General features: G+C 42.1%; 1 protein-coding gene across 2 annotated transcripts in view; it reads right to left on the reverse strand.

Annotated features, from left to right (window-relative positions):
• The window catches only part of trappc9 (trafficking protein particle complex subunit 9), a 169,293-nt gene that overhangs the window by 80,420 nt on the left and 69,671 nt on the right, over positions 1–19,202 (reverse strand). For both annotated transcript variants that reach the window (XM_023960198.2, XM_023960197.2), the window contains 2 exons: positions 15,814–15,932; positions 1,219–1,361 (listed from right to left, as the gene is read on the reverse strand). In XM_023960198.2, the coding sequence (XP_023815966.1) occupies positions 1,219–1,361; positions 15,814–15,932 (262 nt within the window). The remainder of the gene's footprint in view (positions 1–1,218; positions 1,362–15,813; positions 15,933–19,202) is intronic.

Consider the following 19,202-nt stretch of genomic DNA (forward strand, 5'->3'; position numbering starts at 1 on the left):
CGGATTCATGAACTTATCATGAACAAGAATGGCTGGGAAAGAAATGTGAAAAACAGTAACAATTGAAGGAAGTCCTGAGACAGAAGGACAAACACCAATGATCTTTTAGCTTCATGCAGATCATCAAATCCATTGTGGTTAGTGTGTATAGCTGGAGTGAGCAGCTCATGATGTGTGTTTAGTGTTTCTTACCACCGTTTCTGTTATTTCTATTTACCCACAAAGCCTGGTGGAGAGCTGTTCCACACCTGTAATGTGTTTCTGAGGTCAAGTCTCCATGAATCACTTGAGCTTGTTCATTTGCTGCTGGGATCTCGTATTTCCTATTCCACCCGAGGAAACTAACGCTTTTCTTTCTTGTTCTCGGTTTTGCTGCTGCTCTGAATTCACAGCCTCTCTTTCTGCGCTTGTTAGAGGTTAGGGATCTCCAGGCAGTGTTCAGGCTGTTAGAAGTTCAATCAGCTGCTACCACATGTAAACAACTTCTCTGCTGGCATGGCCGCTCATCTTACAGTGTTAAAAAGAGCTAAAAACACCAACAGCATGACAGCAGTTAAATCCAAAGCAGGGTGAAAAAAAGAACTGCTGGAACTGCTGGACTAACAGCTCCGATAACAGGTATCATCCAGTCAGGTAGAGCTAGAGCTGCTCATTACACATGTCAAGCATTTTCAGGCTGTCATTACTTAAAAATACACTATCCAGTACATTTCTACTGCATTTCTACTACATTTCTACTGCAAAAAGTAGCCAAACAGAAAAGCAAATGAATACTGATATTATACAATGTGAACATAATCTGTCATGTTACTGTTAAAGGCATTTCCATTGAGTTTATTTAAAAAGCACCACTGAGTACTGGGCTAGAAAAGCCAAGAATCATTGACCACAGAAAAAAGAAATTGTTCTAATCCAATGAATTCCAAATATTCCAATTGATAGTATGGGGAATGGGGAGAGTTATTTTTGGCCTCCTCCATGTCAGGCTTAATGTGTGTTTTGAGGACCAAAACACATGATGAGGTCTATTTCCACGATTCCAGCCCTCGCATGTGGAGCAGCCTACCGGAGAGCCTCAGGGCTGCAGAGACCCTTAAGGTCCTTCATGAGACCATGAGGCACAACATCAAATGACGTTACAAATGAACAACAGAGGTGATGGAGCCCAAGAAGACTGAAGTGTAAGGAAAGTGCAGTGAGCATGTCAGTGTGTGTTACCTGGTAGCCGGCAAAGTGCTGACTCTGGTAAAAAACAGCGAAGGCTCCACATTGACATGGACACCCAAAGACAGCTCCCTGTAGTAGCCCTCCACTTTGCCTGCACCCCCAGAGTACTTGAACTTCAGCACTGCCTCCAGGCTCTGTAAGAAAACATCAATGCCATGAAGTTCTATCAGTCTTACTTTCATTAGCAGTTCATGTTGCACATGGAGGGTAATAGTGACAGTCTGTGTGTTATCCTCGTCTATGGAAATAAACAAAAACAGGTGGTTACAAATTAATAATTTACCTCTGGAGAGTGAGCAACAATAGCAATATGATGATTGGAGGAAGTGGGTGGGATCTGAAACTCTGATGAGGGGAAACAGACACTAAAAATGCCACCAAGTCACTAAGAGAGAGGTTTTGAACCAGGGTGGGGTATAAAAGGGAGTGGCCAAAATAAATCGGAAAGATGGGAAAATTAAAAGTGGCAGCTAATGGTGAGTAACACAAGCTGAGTCAGGTGGAGGAGCTAAAGGGGGGGGTAAAAGGACCATCAAATCCCCCCTGTGCAGCATATATCACCCCAAACATTTTGCTGATGGAGGCACCGGTGGGCCTTTGCAGAACAAAAATTAACTACACTTGGATTCTTTTTTACTCATCCTATCGTCCAGCAGACGGGAGCCAAAGCTGAATAACTCAAAGTCTGCTGGCTGGACGATCGCCCCATTACAAGATAATGACAGAACTGCTGCCTGAAGAGAAACCCAGCAGCGTTTTCCTGAAGAAAACCATTCAGTGATATTACCCTTCATCTCTCTCAATAAAGCACAGAAAGGATGTGTTGCTTGAAACTCAAATTGATTTAGCAACTTTGACTTAGACACGAACTAAAGCAACTTTTTTTTAACAAACTTTTTTATCTATTATATTCTTCATAGATGTTTTTCCTAAAAAATGTACCATAATTTATATTTGTGTTTGGTTATTGAATGAATGCCAATGTCTTGATTTCCACAGAGCTCCATTGTCCTGAGATGTGTGTTTAGGGGCATAAGTTAAAAATAACATTGGGCAATTTATGAGCTGTGGATTAAGAAAACTAATGGAAAAGTTTGCTTCTTTAGAAAACTCTCAGATGTGTTGAAGTGTAGTGAGCATGAGCTTCAAAGCAGCAAGAGTTACCGTAGATGGATTTTTCTGCATTCCTCTTATTTAAGTTCCAAAAAGTTTAATTCTTTGATCTTGACTTTCTACCACTATAGGTGCGCAGTTAATTTCAGAAACTGAAGACTGCAAAAATAAAAATATTTAAAAAATGAACAGATCTATTTTCCAAGCAAATTTCTGCTGGAATCCTAGAGTTTTTGTAGACTAGAAATGAAATTCGATTACTGCTCAAAAACTAATCCTAACGTCATTAAACTTCATCTTTCAGAATGCTCATAAAAGCAGAATCTTCATGCTGAAATCCTCCAATTGCTTCAACGGATGCAGAAGCAGAGCACTGGAAGCCATCTGCTTGGAGAAGCCACAGCTGCCTTGTCAAGCAGAGACCCACGCTGTGCTTGCAACGGAATGAAAGGAGCAGCGTGTTAATAAGAGCATCATTTGAAGTGACGGACTCAAAACAGTCGGATTTCCTGAGCAGAGACTCTGGCTGGATGTAATATATTCAGTTTCCTCTCCCTCATTTGTTTCTTCCTTGATTATTTTCTGGAAGTTTGTCAGAGAAGGACAGAGGACCGGCTGTGATCGCCTTCCTCGTACTTGCAAACAGTTTGGGACACCTGTGTGTAGTGAAACATTTGATAGCTGGCTGAGAGAAAGAAGAAAGAAAGAAAAGTCCCTTTTTCTTTGGAGTTGGCAGGTGCTGTGATCCATGCCGCTGTATGATTTGGTGGTTGTCTGTGTGGAACTAAAGGCCTGAGTGTGATCCTCCTGAGGAAAAGCAGCTGTGTGAGGCCCGCTCCTCTTTTCTGACCGACGCCGAACCCTGAGCTTGCACTTCTTTTCAATCCTCCACCCCTCTGCTCTGTCCTCAGTCCCCTTAGGAGCCTCTTTCCATCACACTGAGCTAAATATAGGTCCTACCGTAATGAGCTGGCAGTGCTAGAAGTGAGCCGGCAGCAACAACACCAACCGACTGAACACATGCATCACCTTCCCAGGCAAAGAAACAACAAGATTAGCAGGAAAGCCCAGATTAAAGTAATGTATTACCTCTAAAAGGATGGGGACCACAACAGAGACTTAAAAATACTTCAATTAGCCATGCAAACAGGTTTTGTGAAGAAAAAAAAACAGCATATAAAGTATCAATGTGAAACCACCCATTTGTTACATTTATGGATTCAAGACATAAATACAACAAAGGAAGACACACAGCAGCTTGATGGACCGAAGACCAGAGGCAGGATTTCCATGTCCCACGAGGCACCACCAGTAACACCTATCTGTAGAATTCATTTAAGTAAGGTTTTTTTTTCTTGTCGTGTCTGAAAGGCAGCGTCCCAAAAGGTAAAAATTCCCAAAACAAAAATATTTCTTTAAACCCCTGAAGGAATCCCGCCTTTGGTTTTGGAGTTAGAGCAAACTCACCAGGACGTCCGTACTGAGTCTGAGTACCTTTGACCTGAAAGTCCAGTTCATTCAGCTGCTCTATCCGATTGTGATTTTATTAAAGAAAAAAGAAAAACTTGTGACCTTCAGATTAGTCCAAGTACAGAGCGCAGAGAGCTTCATGGAATGGGTTTCCATGACCGAGCAGCTGCATCCAAGCCACACATCACCAAGTGCAATGCAAAGCGTTGGATGCAAAAGTGTAAAGTACGCCATCACTGGACTCTAGAGTAGTGGAGACGCCTTCTCTGGAGTCATAGATCACGCTTTTCCATCTGACAATCTGATGGAGGAGTCTGGGTTTGCATGTTGGCAGGAGACCAGTACATTTGGGACTGCATTGTGCCAAGTGAGAATGGAGACTCCTCCAACATGACAATCCATAAAAACAAGGAGGACAGAGTCTGCTGTGGATGAACCTGACAGAGTCCTGACCTGAACCCCATAGAACACCTTTAGGATGAGTTAGAGCAGAGACTGAGATCCAGGCCTTCTCCACCAACATCACTGTGTGACCTCACCAATGACCTTCTGGAAGAATGGTCAGAAATTCCTACAAACACTCCTCAACCTTGTGGACAGCCTTCCCAGAAGAGTTGAATCTGTAATAGCTGCAAAAGGCGGACCCACATCATATTGAACTCTTTGGGTTAGGAATGGGGTGGCACTTCAGTTCATTTACAAGTCAAGGTAGGTGAGCCAATACTTTTGGTAATATAGTATATTTGATCCCCTAGTAACCAGTAGGAGGAATTTTGTTCCAGTCTTTTGGTTTAAGCAGGGAAGGAGGTTCTCACTCAGGATTTGACAGTACATGGCTCCGCCCATCCACACGGTAAAGTATCCCCTGTGCAGATAAACACCAACAGACCATAATATTTCTACTTGGAGCCCCAGACCTAAAGGTGGATTGATGGTCATGTTGCACCAACAGGTGTCCCCTTAACCTCCAGCTTCTTGCTGATGGTTTTGTGGTCCATTCTGGTCTTGTGCAGGTCTACAATCTAAATCCACTGAAAACTCTTTAGTCTTTCCTCCATGTTGGATACTTTGGAGTCCGACTGATGGACTGATTCTGTGGATAGGTGTCTTTTCTACAGCGGTTAGTTCAAACAGATGTCTTTACTTCAGTTGACAGGTTGATTAGAAGAATCAAATGCTTAACGGTTACTAGGGGGATCTAAAAAATAAAAAAAAGCAAATGAAAGTATTTAAATTCTTTAAAGTGGATTTCTTGATTTTCTTTGTGATTTTTATATCTCACTGTTCAAATGAACCAACCATCAGGATGACAGACTGTCAACTACTATTTAGATGGGAAAACCTGCAAAATCAGCATTTCAGTGATTGATTATTCTGCCCAACAAGAACAATTTTAAACAAATAGCACAGCAGGTTAAGGATAACAAGGTTAACAAAGTTACTATCTGTAGTTTAAGAGACTCAAATGTGAAATTTCTCTCACTTTTAGACGGGGAGACAGGGACTTAAGAATTGAGTCGTACGAGTCCCACAAACTGGAGGACTTATTTATTGTTTGTTTCATTATTTTAAGAATTATAAATTCTCTCCTGGATTGGTTTTTTTACATGCTGTCCCTTACAGTTAAAGTGTTTCTATTATGAATGTTAGAGACCAAACTCAGCATTTTAAGTGGGACAACTTGCAGAATCAGTGACTGATAAATACTTTTGTGCACCACTATACACAAGTGCATCCTGTTTATAACAATAACACAAAACAGCTAATGGGTTAAGATAGCAAAGCTAATAAATAAAAAACAATAAATAAATGATAATGATGATAAAGAAATACTTTTTTCTGTGTTTTTAATCTTAAACTCATCATAGTTGGTCTATTGAATGAGTCAAAATCAAAAAAGAGCTTCGACATTTGCAGCCAAGAAACCATAATGGATCATTTTTTAGGTCAGACTCCATGTTGGGGTTTTCTTTACAGTTCCTTCATTTTTTTTTAAGATTTAATTGAGTTTTTTCACCCCCTTAATCGTATATTAAAGCCGCGTTACCATTACATAAACAGTAATTAAGATGGCAAAGATTAAATCAGATTCCCTTTTTTTGCCATGGAAATCCCATAGAAAAGATTTTTCTTATTCCAAGAAGCCACAAGGCAAATCATTCGACCAACTGCTGCTTTGCTGATTGCTGCTGCTAATAAAAAGATGCCTGGGAGCTCAGACAGAGCTGTGCATTTTACATGAATGGTGATTAGGAAGATAAATATGTCTAAGTCTGATGTCCCTGAGGATAGGTTCCTAATGGACCGGCTCACATGGCCATCAGTTAGGGAGAGGGGGCCTGTGGTGCCAGATCCTGGTGACAATGCAGTGGCATATCATCAGGGACAAGATGTACTCTGCTCTCTTGTCTTCTCTGTGTATTATATGAGCAGGATTCAGGCTGTTGCTGGCAGGATGGGGTGCCTCTCTGTCTGTCAACTAACTTGTTGCTGAGAGTACAACAGTGAGTCAAGACTCTGTACCCCCTTACAGAATCAACAGCACACCTTTTGAAAATGACTGACAACAACAATACATTAACATGAGCAGAGGGTGGTCCATTCCCCCGTGAGGAGGCAGAGCCTCTCCTGAAAGAATAGTGATTCATTTGAAACAAAAAGGATGAAGGAATGCCTTGATGAACTGGGGTACAATGGATCCTTCCTTCAACCTAAGTGACCATGCATTGGACCAAGTGGGAATAGAAGATGGATGATAAAAGAACTGCCTGAAATGCAGCACTCACAGAGGTAATAGAAAGCTTTAAGTCTCTCAAACATTCATTTTTCCTGAGAAAGATATTTAACCTCCAAACCTTCAGAACTTCTCCTATTGGCCACACAAGACAACAGACTTGCACCTCCCGTTTTTACAGAATTGAGACAATAGGTACACTATAGAAAAATCAGTATTTTTGACCAGTAGTCCCACTAGCTAGCTGCTGTTAAATGAATGCCATAATTTTAGCATTTCTGTTGCAAACCACTTCTATTTGTTTTCTATGTGAAGAAGACAAGTCATCACTAAAAAAACGGGTTTTCAAATGCTGATAAGCGCCATGCAGCAGACTATCCATCCATCCGTCTGTTTTCCAAACCCACGTATCCCTTTCGGGGTCACAGGCTTCTTGAAGCCTATCCCAGCTACTTTTGGGTGAAGGCGGACTAAACGGGTCACCAGGCAATCCAGCAGACTAGATCCAAATCAAAGTTAAAACGTAAGAAAAAAAAAGGAAGCAACCAGAGTTGTTTTGTTTGGTTTGCACCAGTTCTCAGGTGACATTTCTCACCGGTTGCGAACCATGAAAGGTTTACAGCGGGTATTAGCATACATCTGGGTGTAAAAAGTAGCAGCTTTACAGACACAAACTCAATATTATGTAAACAATTGCGTCAATCCTTTAACACTGGAACTTAAGCCCCAGTGTTGGTGTTTTTTATAGTACCGCGACTCTTTAATTTCTATGCAAATAAAGTAAGTTCAACGTATTCTCAAGCATAGAAAAGAAGCTTTGTGCTGATATGCAACACTGCACTGCACAAAGCAGTTGATTCTGTTTCCCGTGCCATCTCCGCATCAAAATTCATTAGAATTACGTTGATTGCGTTAACAGTCAAAGAATTACTGTAGTTCAAAGAGCTTCTGTTACTTTGTTGTCGCCAGCAACAGCTTTGCTGTTAAAGAGTTAAAGAGTCAATGAAGCATTTTTTAAGAGATTAACTTTATTTTACTTTGATGATTATTGGGTAATTTTTTCTCGTTTAAGAGCTAGGTGTTTGATTTGTTCCTGGAGGAGGTTTAACATAGATCCTGTCTATTAAAATGGATCAGTTTGCTTTGTGCTGAGGCTTTGGAACTAATCATTGATGATATTTTCAGGTCATAAAATCAACTTTATACATTAATGTCATCTAAAACTGGGAGAGTTGGTGGTGAGATGGTTGTCAGAGAGTATGCGCTCTTTATAATGATGATGTCTTTTGATTAGTCTCAGTTGTATCACATTAAAGTGTCTCTCCTTCCCGCTGCTGCCTACAGGCAAAGGCACTCAGACGTGATGTCAGAACCCAACAAGTGCCGTCTGATGGATAGCTGCACGCCAAGCAACCATAGGGCGATGGATAGGACATTGGACCAATTTGATGCCCCATCCTTGGCATGTGAACTAACTGTTATTCAAAACAAGGCCATATCTTTGGCTGAAGGAGCCACTTATCAAACTGTTGGTTTCTCTAAAGTGTTTTCTTAAAGTCTGGGGCTACAACCCATTTACAAAAGCCAGAAGTTTGTTTTTCTCATTGACGTTTAGCCTGCACAGACTGACAGCATCCATCAAGCTGTACTAATCAAAACCAATAAGTCTGTGCATACTTGCTGCTTAATCATAGGTCGACTGAATCATCTCTTTTATCTCAGACTGCCCCTGTGTCTCTGTGGAGACAGAGCTCAATAAAGAGCCACTAAAAAACTATTGACTTGTTTACAGCCAAAGAGAGCTTTGGCATCAGTGGACGACTTAATAAATGACACCAACAGAGCAGCGAGGCTGATTTGAGTTTTCATCTGACATCTGATCTGCAGCAGATACGGAGGAGAATTTGGATTCGATTCAGATACCAAAACGCTACCTCATTCATGAGAAAACAGTACTGCAATAGATCCCAATAGAAGGCTTACTAGAACAGGGCTGGTCAACTCTACCTGTTTACCAGTCTTCCCTGTCCAGTTTGCTGGTGATTAGCCGAGTCAAGTGATACCACATACCGATTAAATGAATACACCTGATTTAGGTAGTCAGCATCAAGCAGTCCAGGGAGAGCTGGAAAATGGACAGGGTTGTGGCTCTTGAGGACCAGGGTTGGTCAGTCCTGTTCTAGTAAGTCCTCCTCTCTGAACTTTAAAAAAACAAAAAACAAAATACTGTTGGTGGTTCCAGCAGCAGACAGTTCGTCTGGGGCTAGGGGGACCCTCTGGGAATGGGGCCCCGGGCTATCCTCGGAGGGCTATCCTCCTGGCTGGGGTGGGGCCTGCACTCTCCGTGCTCCTGTACCTCCCTGCTCATAGGCTTTGGGGGCCCCTGCAGCGGTCCTGCTAGCCCTGGTCTGGGTGTCTGGCTGGACTCCTCGGCGAGCGGATTCCCTCTGCTATACCATTCCGGTGTCAGGGGGCTCTGGCTACCGCTACTGCTTCGGTGGGGGTCTTGGTGTGGGGGGCCGGGCACTCTCCCTCTTTTTACATTCCATCATCCACCTCAGCAGAACATAAACACCCACCTGAGCAGAGGTGTCAGCTCACCTTTGCACAATAGTTTGTGTGACAGAATGAAATGCTTTACAATTGTTGGTTTGTATGCATATGTGTGTGAACTTTAGTTTTATTTATAAAAATTTTGACTTAAGGCCCGTTCACACCGGGACAAATTTCGCCGGTGATTTTCGCCGACGTTTAACGCCTCGTGACTAAACAAAGGGCACCAATGTGAGTGTGCACACCGAGGCGAAAAAACGCCACGCGTCAAAGCGTCAAAAAAAAAAAACGCCTCGGGTTCGTTTTTTTTTTCCGACGCGTCGCGTCGAAATCTATTCGACCAATGAGAATGGCGCTTTTGCACACGTGTCTGGAGCTTCTGAAGTTACAGTAAAACACAACTTGGGGGCGCTCAAACACAAAACTGCCTTGCTGAGCACACATACCAGCGAAGAAGATAGACGCCGAGTAGACACACTGCCGCGAAGAAATAATGACGGACATTCTAAAATATCCCCGAACCAAGCACCAGTTGGAGCTACTGGTGCTTGAAATATTCATGTTTTCTTTGTATTATTCTGACAAGCGCGTAAATACTTGCTCTCTTCTTCTGAGTGAAAAGCGACTTTAAGAAGCGTAAAGTTGCGCAGCGCCACCTTGTGTACAGGAGTATTTCTGTTTACATTAAGCGCCCTCTAATGTCAGGGAAGGAAATTGCATGTTCGCTCGGCTCATCGTCAGCGAAAATCGCCTGGGTGTGAACACAAAAAACGTGGCGAAAAACGCTGGCGAATAACGCCTGGCAAATATTCGTCCCGGTGTGTACGGGCCTTAACACTTACACCAGACATGATGATAATCCTCCAGCCTCTTGTTGCTTAATGATTGTACCCCCCCACCACCACCTCTGTTATTATCCTCCAGATCGCCTTAATTCCCCTTTTCCCTCTTTCGTCTGTCTCCAACATCCCTCCCTTCTTTCCTCTTGTTTGTGCTCTAAAGCATTCTATCTGGTGTGGTGCATGGCGCAACAAAATCATGTAGACTTTCCAAAAGAATCTGCGTTAGCACCCTCAGTGTTTGGTCGGAAAAGCAACACCTTCAAATGCTGCTGCCCTTCCTCTGCAGGAGCAGCATCCGCCGCAGAATGCTTCAAGAGCCTCCTTTAAAAATCAATATCAAGCTGGACCTGCAGTTAGGGGACGAAGAGGGCAGAAAAGAGAAAGAACTCAAATCCTGAGCCAATAAAAAAAGGCAATCATTTGGTTTCTGAGCTGTAGTTTCACGCTTGTGCAGACAGCTGTGGCAGTTATAAATATCTGCACCATGAGCCGGGGTCTGTACCCGTGAAGAGAGCTGAACCGCCACCAGCAGGGCTGAGGCTAAAAATAGCAGACTGGCAGCCAGCCGACTATGACTGTCTCCACTGCATTTGATCATCCGAGGTGGCTGAGCCCCCAGAAACCCCCCACCACTCTGCTGTTTTCACTGCACACATGATGACACACCCGTTCAGCAGGAATTTAAGGTTTCTTTACCAGCATGTTTGCATTTAAAAACTAGAACAGATGGTTTCCTTACAGCTGGATAAATGCCTATAAGCATCTCTTTTTTTATTATTATTACTTACAGTCAAAATCATATTTCCTGAAACTTTCAAGTAATTCGTCCTCGTTTAGACTTCCCTATGTGTTAAATCTTTAATGCAAAAAAATAATATAATTGCATTTAATTAGGACTGTGTGTCTGCAATAGTCTGGCTATACGATACGTATCCTGATCCACGTCACACGATACAATACATATCGTGATATTGTACCGGAACACATTTTCTTTTTGTTTTGTTTTTTAAAAGTATGACTTAGAAAAAAACTCTACCTGAATATTAGTATGCCTTTCATTGTAATACATTTGTAAAATTCTGTTTATTTAATGATCACAATGCTAAGCACTGCAACTCGAACTCATATATAAGTTGCTTTTACCCAAGCCAATTCATAGTGCAGAACTTTGGCCCGCTTTGCTGATAGCATTTGCCTGGTGCTCCGTGCATTAGACGCTGTGAAGCGGCACTGCTTCCCTCATTCCTGAGCTACAAAGCACCACAATCCGCGTTTCTATATGATACTGGCAGCAACGTGGCACAGAGTTTTGGTTCGGTACCCATCCTAAGTAAAAACTAAGTAGTGCAGGTCTCATAACAACTAGACAAGCTGCTTCTCGCTGAGTTGTTTCTTTGTAGTGTAGAGCTGCTCATTGAGGCTCAGTGGGCGGTGCTGCCAACTAGTGGTTGGAGGTTTAAGTGGATAATGAGTCAGACGCTGAAGGACGTCCATAAATTATTAAATAAATATCGTCCTGACAGCATTTTATATCAATACAAATATTGCGATATATCGTTGAATTGAATTTTTCCTACACCCCTACGTTTAATGAGATTCTTATCTGTAGATGAACGAAAAACTGAATAAAAACAAAGGCTGTGTGATATTTCCAGAGGAATTTCACGTGTGCCTCACACGGCTGTAGATGTTTGTTTCGTTCTCCAGGTCTCATTTCAGCATCTCAGCTCAGTCAAGTCTGGGCTTGCTCAGTGAAACTGGTTGATTTTTTTTTGACGGCTCTTTGGTTTCCTGTTGGGAAAAAGTTCTAGTTGCGTGGTTTATTTTCAGCCCAGCTTTAGCCGTCTATCTACTGCTGACTGCAAGGAGCAGAGGAAGACCAAATCCTCACCCCTCCACCGCCGTGCCTGACAATGGGCATGGAAGTTTTCTGCTGTCTTTATTTTTTAATACATTGGGACTACAGGCATTTTCCAGAACTTTTGTTATTTGTAGAAACACAACTATAAAAACTAGGGCTGTCAAAATTTTTGTTAAAGAATTTAATTGTAATTATTTGGTTATCTTGGATATCTTGGTAATAAAACACATGCCACCTCCTTTTTAATTTATATACATAAATTATGGCTTTAAGGCATTTCACTGAAACATCTTGGCACATATAAAACCAAAATCCTCTTACTTTTGTTTTTTTTTTTAAGTGGCCTGGTCTTCCTGGTCTACAGTAGAAGATCAGATGTTTAGAATCTTTTCTTTGATACATCTTTATAGTTATTTATGTCTCAAAGCCACATAGAAAAGTGTGGCATGTTGTCAGCTCCTGTTAAAGACACTAGAGCAGATTAAACTCCAGCCATAACATACAAACACACTCTGAAACGAGACACTTTCATCTTCTTTTTTGGCTGGGTTTAGAAGAGTAAATATTAAAGGAAATTATGCACTTTTTTCCCCTCCTTCTTCTGGCTGAGGATGCCAATAAAATCCCATCTCTCTCAGAGCGTTACCCTCTGAGGAACCTCTACACTCTGACAGCGATCTCAGCAGTGTTAGCGAGATGGATCATGAAGGGGGTACTGAAATTGCACTGGAGGCATCTTCACACCACGCTGGGCATTTGGTGTTTTGAAGATAATCTCAGGGTGTGCCTAAGAGGCCCTGCTCAGTATCGTGGCTTTGGTGAAACGCTCCTGTAGCTGGGTCCACAGTGGGGTTAGATTCATGAGCTGGATGGAGAACCAGCCTGTTCCAGAGTTTGTGCTTTATCCCCATTTCCTCACACGCTTCCTCTCACATCTCCCCAGCAGATGGAAATGGGAAAGAACACACTGTGGTCATCTATTGCTGCTTGAAGACAATTACAGAAAAGTTTTAGGATGTCAACAACTGAGTGCAAACAGCCAGAGATGAACATGAAAGCCTCAGGGGGTGATGCTCTGGCAGATGGAACTTAAAGCTGCACTGATAAGGTGAACTGAAGGTTTCATTGACAGAAATGTGGACATGACCCAAATCTGCTGGGAGATGAGACACCTGTGAACATCCATCCCATCCTGACACCATCCGCATCTTTCAAGCTGTTTGTGGAAAGATTGAAAAAGAGGCACTTTAGCCGAGCAATGAAAGGTCAGGGAGATAAACTCCTCGATTGCTCCTGTGCTGACGGCAGATCAGTCTTCACTGGTTGAATGTATTCTTCCTCTGTGAGTGCCAGTCACAAAACAAACAGGCAACAAAAAACTAACTAATGTTTTGAATCAAAATACCAATTATAAGTTGCTTAAATGAGCAGATAAATTCCCAGCACTGAGACATGCAGGAGGCTGAGTTGGACGGCTGACATGTTTGGCTTGAAGGATCCCAATTTGCTGTGCATCTGTCCCTCCAGCCCTCAGGCCAAGCCTGCTCTGATCAGCCAGTTCAAGTTCCCACTCATCTGATGCCACACACACAAACACAGTGAGGATCTTCACTGAGACGCACACAAACATGCAGAAATTCAAATCAGAGGAAATGTTTTCCCTTCTTCCAGTTGTCTCCATGAATCCATTTCCTCTCTGTGTTGGTTTAGCACATGCACTCAGGAACGGTTGAAAGCAGGGTTGATTGACTCAAATCCAACAGGAGGAATGTCTGAGGTGTGTAGCTGTTCCAGGAGGAGCAAGGCCTTAAAGAAAGGATGATGGACTAAAGCCCAGACAGGTGTTGGGCAGAGGTACCTGCTCAAATGTGTACCATCAATCTGGATGTCTATGGTTCTGTTGTTTTTTTTTCTATCTAAATTAAAGTCTAATGCGGTTATTTTTCTCAGCAGCAGGAAGAGTCTCCGAAAACTGAATACAAACAAAAACTTATGCAAACTAACAGTTGTGTTTTAAAGTCCTTTTTGTGGTAAAAATCCTAACATCTTATAGTAATCGGATGAAATCACCGTTCATAATTACAGTGCTTGATGCGGCTGGATGGTTAAGCGCTGGACTGGAACATGGGAAACTAGGGTTTGATTCCCATGGGGAGCAATTAGCTTCATTCTGTGTGGGTCCTTGGTCAAGACCCTTCATGCTACTGCCTAACTAGGGCCCAAGCCTGGCCCTCCCTGTGCCAGTCCCCAGCCCGGATAAAATACAGGGTTGTGTCTGGAAGGGGATCCAGCGTAAAAGTCTCTGCCAAACCAAATGTGTGAATCAGTAAAAGCCGATTCACTGTGATGACCACTGACGAGATATGCCACAGTAGCTGCGTTTACATGGACAAAAGTAATTGATTGGGAGATATATGCGGCATGGAAACACGCCGTTCGGAATCCTCCGCCCCGTTCAGACTCGTTCGGATCAAAATTTCTTTCTGATGGAGATAGGTGGGTTTTGCCGATTGTTGATCTGATCGTTGTGCGTGTAAACGGTTCATTCCGATCGTGGGTCACTACTGCTCTGGTTTAACGTCATGCATAGACGGTGTTTCGCTCCAGAGAAAGCTTTGGAGCTCAAACAGGACCGACCGGCGGCTCCGCGCCAGCACAGTAGCCGGACTTATAGCTTTGTGTTTGCGGGCATCGGGCATGGGGTGGGCGAGCTGCCGGACTCAGGAGAACCGTGTTTCCCGATAGAACTATGTCTCCAAGCAGAGCAGAAATGTCGCTCAGTCCTTAGAAACCGTTCAAACAATCACCTGGATTTGTGTTTCCAGTCGTGTCCTGACAAAACAAAGGCTGATGTTATTCCCACATATTTATGTGCATCATGTTTCTCTGCGAGTTTCATTTTTACTAGCATTTCGTACTCGGGTGAAACAAACATCTTGACTGGCAGCATATTTTCATGGTTTTCCTGGCCTTGCGTCTGTTTTCTACGCTCTTCTTAGGACACAAAACCTTTAATCATTAGGCCTTTGTTATATTTATGGTAAAGTCCAGAGCTGCATATTCAAAAACATGGAGAATCCCAATGATGTCTACATGTAATGAAGTGCGGATTCACCGCCTTTTCTTCAGCACACAAGAACATGAATCATCCGGCGTCTCCACACAAACAAAGCTTGCTTCAATAAGACCGTTTGGGTCAGAAAAATGTTCTTTAAATCTGTTTTCACCAAAGCTGCAGCACTGAAGCTGAGAACTGTCAATCAAACTCTGCCTCTAATAACCCAACAACAGATTCCAATCCCTGATAGATGCTTAAACACGTCTCATTCTTTGGCTGATCTACAGTAAAGGTGGAGAATATCTAACAAGCCACGAAATCCGTCCAAAGGGAAAAGTGTTTTAGCAGACGTGAAGCTAGAAAAGGATTTAGGATCAGATCACTGTAGGGAAAAGTTTCTACTGCAGACAACCTGATGTGGTTAGAAATTCAGACCTTGTAATGGGCTTTGTGAGTGTGTGTGCTAGAAGGTGTAAGAATATGTGTGTGTTAGAGTTTGTGTGTGTTAAACTGTGTATTGTGTTAGAACCTGTGTGTTTGTTAGTCCTCATGGATCTAAACCAAACCGAAGACGTTCGATCTGATAAAAACAGAAAACTCTTGGTTCAAGGATTTGACCAAATAAAAGCCTTTAGAAGTGTCTTATGGAGTAAACTGCTCTTCATCAATGACCCTGCCTATCCTGAACAGGTCGCTCTGGCTTTGAGAGGCTTGCATCCATCCTTGCTGCAGGTGCTTTGACCGATGAGGACCCTCAAAACATCTACTTAACCCGCTGACTGCATGCATCTTTCCCCTTCCTGTGTCTTTGCCTGGCAGAGAACAGAAAGCATTTCCAGCAAAGGAATATGTCTGTCCTTTCTGCACAGTATGAATCAGTTGAAATCCTCACATTTTCAAAAAGGTATTCCTGCAGTACGCTGGGGTTCCTACTGTGCAGAAGAAGGCTGCTCACCTTGACGTGGCTGTACTCTGCCTTGCCTGACTCGCTGCCCAGGGGTTTGGACTCGGGCCTGGGTTTGAGGACTTGTCGGAGCGGACTGGAGATGGGCCAGCCCGTCACACTGATGCCATCTGGGGGGGAAAAACAAGCAGGCGGCTTTCAAAAATGGGGGAAAACAGATGAAGAGTCTCATCACAGCTCAGTTTTATCAGCAGCCTGCCATGCTTCACAAATCCTTCAATGATGAATTGTTTTAATTATTTTTAATGCAGTGGCTTTGCTTCATCCATCTCCTGTTTGGAAAGCAAATCCTTTTCTCAGAAGGAGCATGTTTTCCTGCAGAAGACACTACTACAAGAAATCCTTCCCGACTTGGATCAAACGAGCAGGAACTCAACAATTTGTTCATATTTTCTCCAGCGTCTCCTTCAGAAAACAGATTTATGTCCAACTAAAGAATTCAGATAATCCCAGAAAACAACAATAAGATAAAACATTGACTTACATTTATTCACCCTCAATAACGTCAAGCCTGGAATAAAAACTGATCATGTTGAAGCTGAAGGATTATATTTAACCCATGCATTTCATTTTCAATCTAATAATTAAAAAAACAAAAGTTTCACCTTTAAATCCAAGTGTCTTCAGATAAACATGTTTTTTGTGATCAGGTATTGACATACGGTACATTTATTTTGTATTGTGAAATACAAACTTTCATTAAAGTCAAACTATATCCTCGACCTCCAATGACAGAGCATAAAAATTACAGGTGGGATGACTGTGAAGTCACATTTTCTTTATGAAGCACATTTCAGTTTAGAATCAATTAACATCAGCACAGGACTCAACAGGCTGAGGGGAAAGCTAGAGATTGTGCAGATAATTAGATTTGAAGAACAAAAAATGCATCTCCTCCTGTATTTCTGAATAGATCATTGCATTACCTTTTGCTTGAAGCACTTTGTGTAAAAGTTATACTCTTCTAATCAACACTTTGGTTACCAAAACAAGACTAATTCTGTCCATGCACTTTACAGAAAGCATCCATTTGGCTACAAAATTACACTTTCCATTCAAATGATTTTAAGATGCCTGATATGAATCAAAATGACTGAACAGGAGGAGTTTACACAGAGGTAGAGGGATTTGTTTCTGGAAGCTCAAAAAAAGAATCATAAATAACAGGGGGAAAATATGAAATAAGTAAATAAATCAGAGTTTCTGAAACAAGTCAGTGGATTTCACTGAAATGTTACCTGCTAAACCTTTGTCTCATATTTGACAAAATAATTAGACTAATTTACCTGACAGGGTGTTGATTTTATTTGAAATCTCCTCCTCTGATGACAGGACTTCCAAAAACATGAATGTGTGAATTCAACAGTTCATTATTTTAATATGTAAATGAAGTAAATGAATTTAATGATTTCAGGTCAATCGGAGCCATTTTTTCCTAAAGAAAACAGCTGAAGTTTCAGTAAAAGTAAACTGCTCCTGACTGTAACTATTGCAGTCAAACTAACAGTAAATAATAGTTGAACCAAACGGATTTTTGTCTGAAAACAGGAACCACTAAGTGCAGTTTTTCTTTTTTAATGGCCCAAAGCCTGAGATCTCACAGTTCCTATGGTTTTATCAGAGCCTGAAGAACAAAATTTCCCTCTGTGACCTTGAGAGGGGCAGCTGTTGCTTTAACCAGAGAGAAGTGACGCCTACAGCTAAAGCTCCGACGTCAGACGGATCACCCGCTGACGTCAGCGCAGTTTCCCTCCAGAAAGGGGAGACTGTCCGTCTCTGAAGCAGCTCCGGCTTCAGGAAAACATCCATCAAACACCGAGCGCTCGCACAAGCAGCTCAGATCTAACCTCTGAAAACCAGCGGAAGACTGCCAACAAACGGATGCACAGCTCCGGTTTTACACTAAAGCCTCTCATCTCTAAGCATCAGACAAAAACCGTGGTTATTAATCGTTTAAATTGTCTGAGTTAGACGTTCTTGATCTTCTGGCGGTGTTGGGATGTTTGTCACGCAGAACCAATAGTGTAAAAGTCACATTTTCATGGAATAAAACTGTTGATTTGTGAAAAAGCAGTTTACTGCAACAAAAAAAGAAACAATATTCTTGTGGCCTCGTAACTACAGATTATTGAATAGAATGGCAGACAATTTTATGCCCTTAAAGACCCCCCCCCCCAAGCTTCATCGAAGTGAGTCTTTTTGGTCTTTTCACATGTTCTTATGGCATGTCTCTGATGATAGAGCACATATATAAAAAACAATTAAGCTTCAAATTGCATTTCTGAGTATTTCTTTATTCAAAGCATTGTGAATCAGGAGCAGATACTAACATCTACAGTATCTAAACTACTGTGGGACTTGGCGTTTCCTCTTATATGAAAGAAAAACTATATAAATATTACTAAAATAATTTTTTTTTTTGTTTTTTTTTGCTCCAGTTAGAAGAAGAAAGACCACCTTTCTTTTTGCTCAAGAAGCAAAGAGTCTGCCCTTCAGGGCAACAAGTTAGATTCCTACTTTCACACAACAAGCTTCCACACATAAAGCTTATCAGTATTTTCCAAAGCAGCAGATATTAAAGGTCAGCTGCTAGGGACTTCTCTGAAACCATACAAATGTGTAATTTAGCAACTGTTCATTCAAACATCGTCACACGTCAAACAATTTCACCATAGTATCAAAGTTAAACGTTTGGTTTAAATCTCTTGCATGTCTTAAAGCCTTTGGCATAAAGAGCAACATCTGAAATGCCTCATCCAGTCCATCACAAGCATACTTGTAAAGAACAAGAGCACAGAAACACACAGAAAGTAAATGATTCTGGAAAAAGGATTATTGTGTGATGTTTTACAACTTCTTACAAAGTTTTCAACTTCTTCTTTGTTTTGTTTTTTTAACTTGTTCTGTCCAACAACTGAGAAAACAGATGAGAGCTGAAGGCCTTTTGTGTTGGACAGGTTTTAATATTACAAAAAGGGGTTATGAATCTTCAGATAGCCAGGATGTTTAATCTAGCCACAGGGGTTGCAAGCCAGTAACTTCTGTGCCGGTCCCAAGCCCGGATAAATAGAGAGGGTTGCGTCAGGAAGGGCATCCGGCGTAAAAATTGCCAAAATAACCATGCGAATCATCCACAACACTTTAGACATACCGGATCGGTCGAGGCCCGGGTTAACAACGACCGCCACCGATGCTGTTAACCTACAGGGTGTCGGTGGAAATTTGACTACTGTTGGTGGAAGAAAGAGGGGAGGCAGAAGGGTCCGTGGCCAGAGAGAGAAGGGAAAAGGCAGGAACATAGGTTTGAGAATAGGGACTCTTAACGTTGGCACAATGACAGGGAAAGGCAGAGAGCTGGCGGACATGATGGAGAGAAGGAA

Source organism: Oryzias latipes, chromosome 11 (assembly GCF_053564925.1).
Source record: "Oryzias latipes strain Hd-rR chromosome 11, Olatipes_Hd-rR_3.1".
NCBI classification, from domain to species: Eukaryota; Metazoa; Chordata; class Actinopteri; order Beloniformes; family Adrianichthyidae; genus Oryzias; species Oryzias latipes.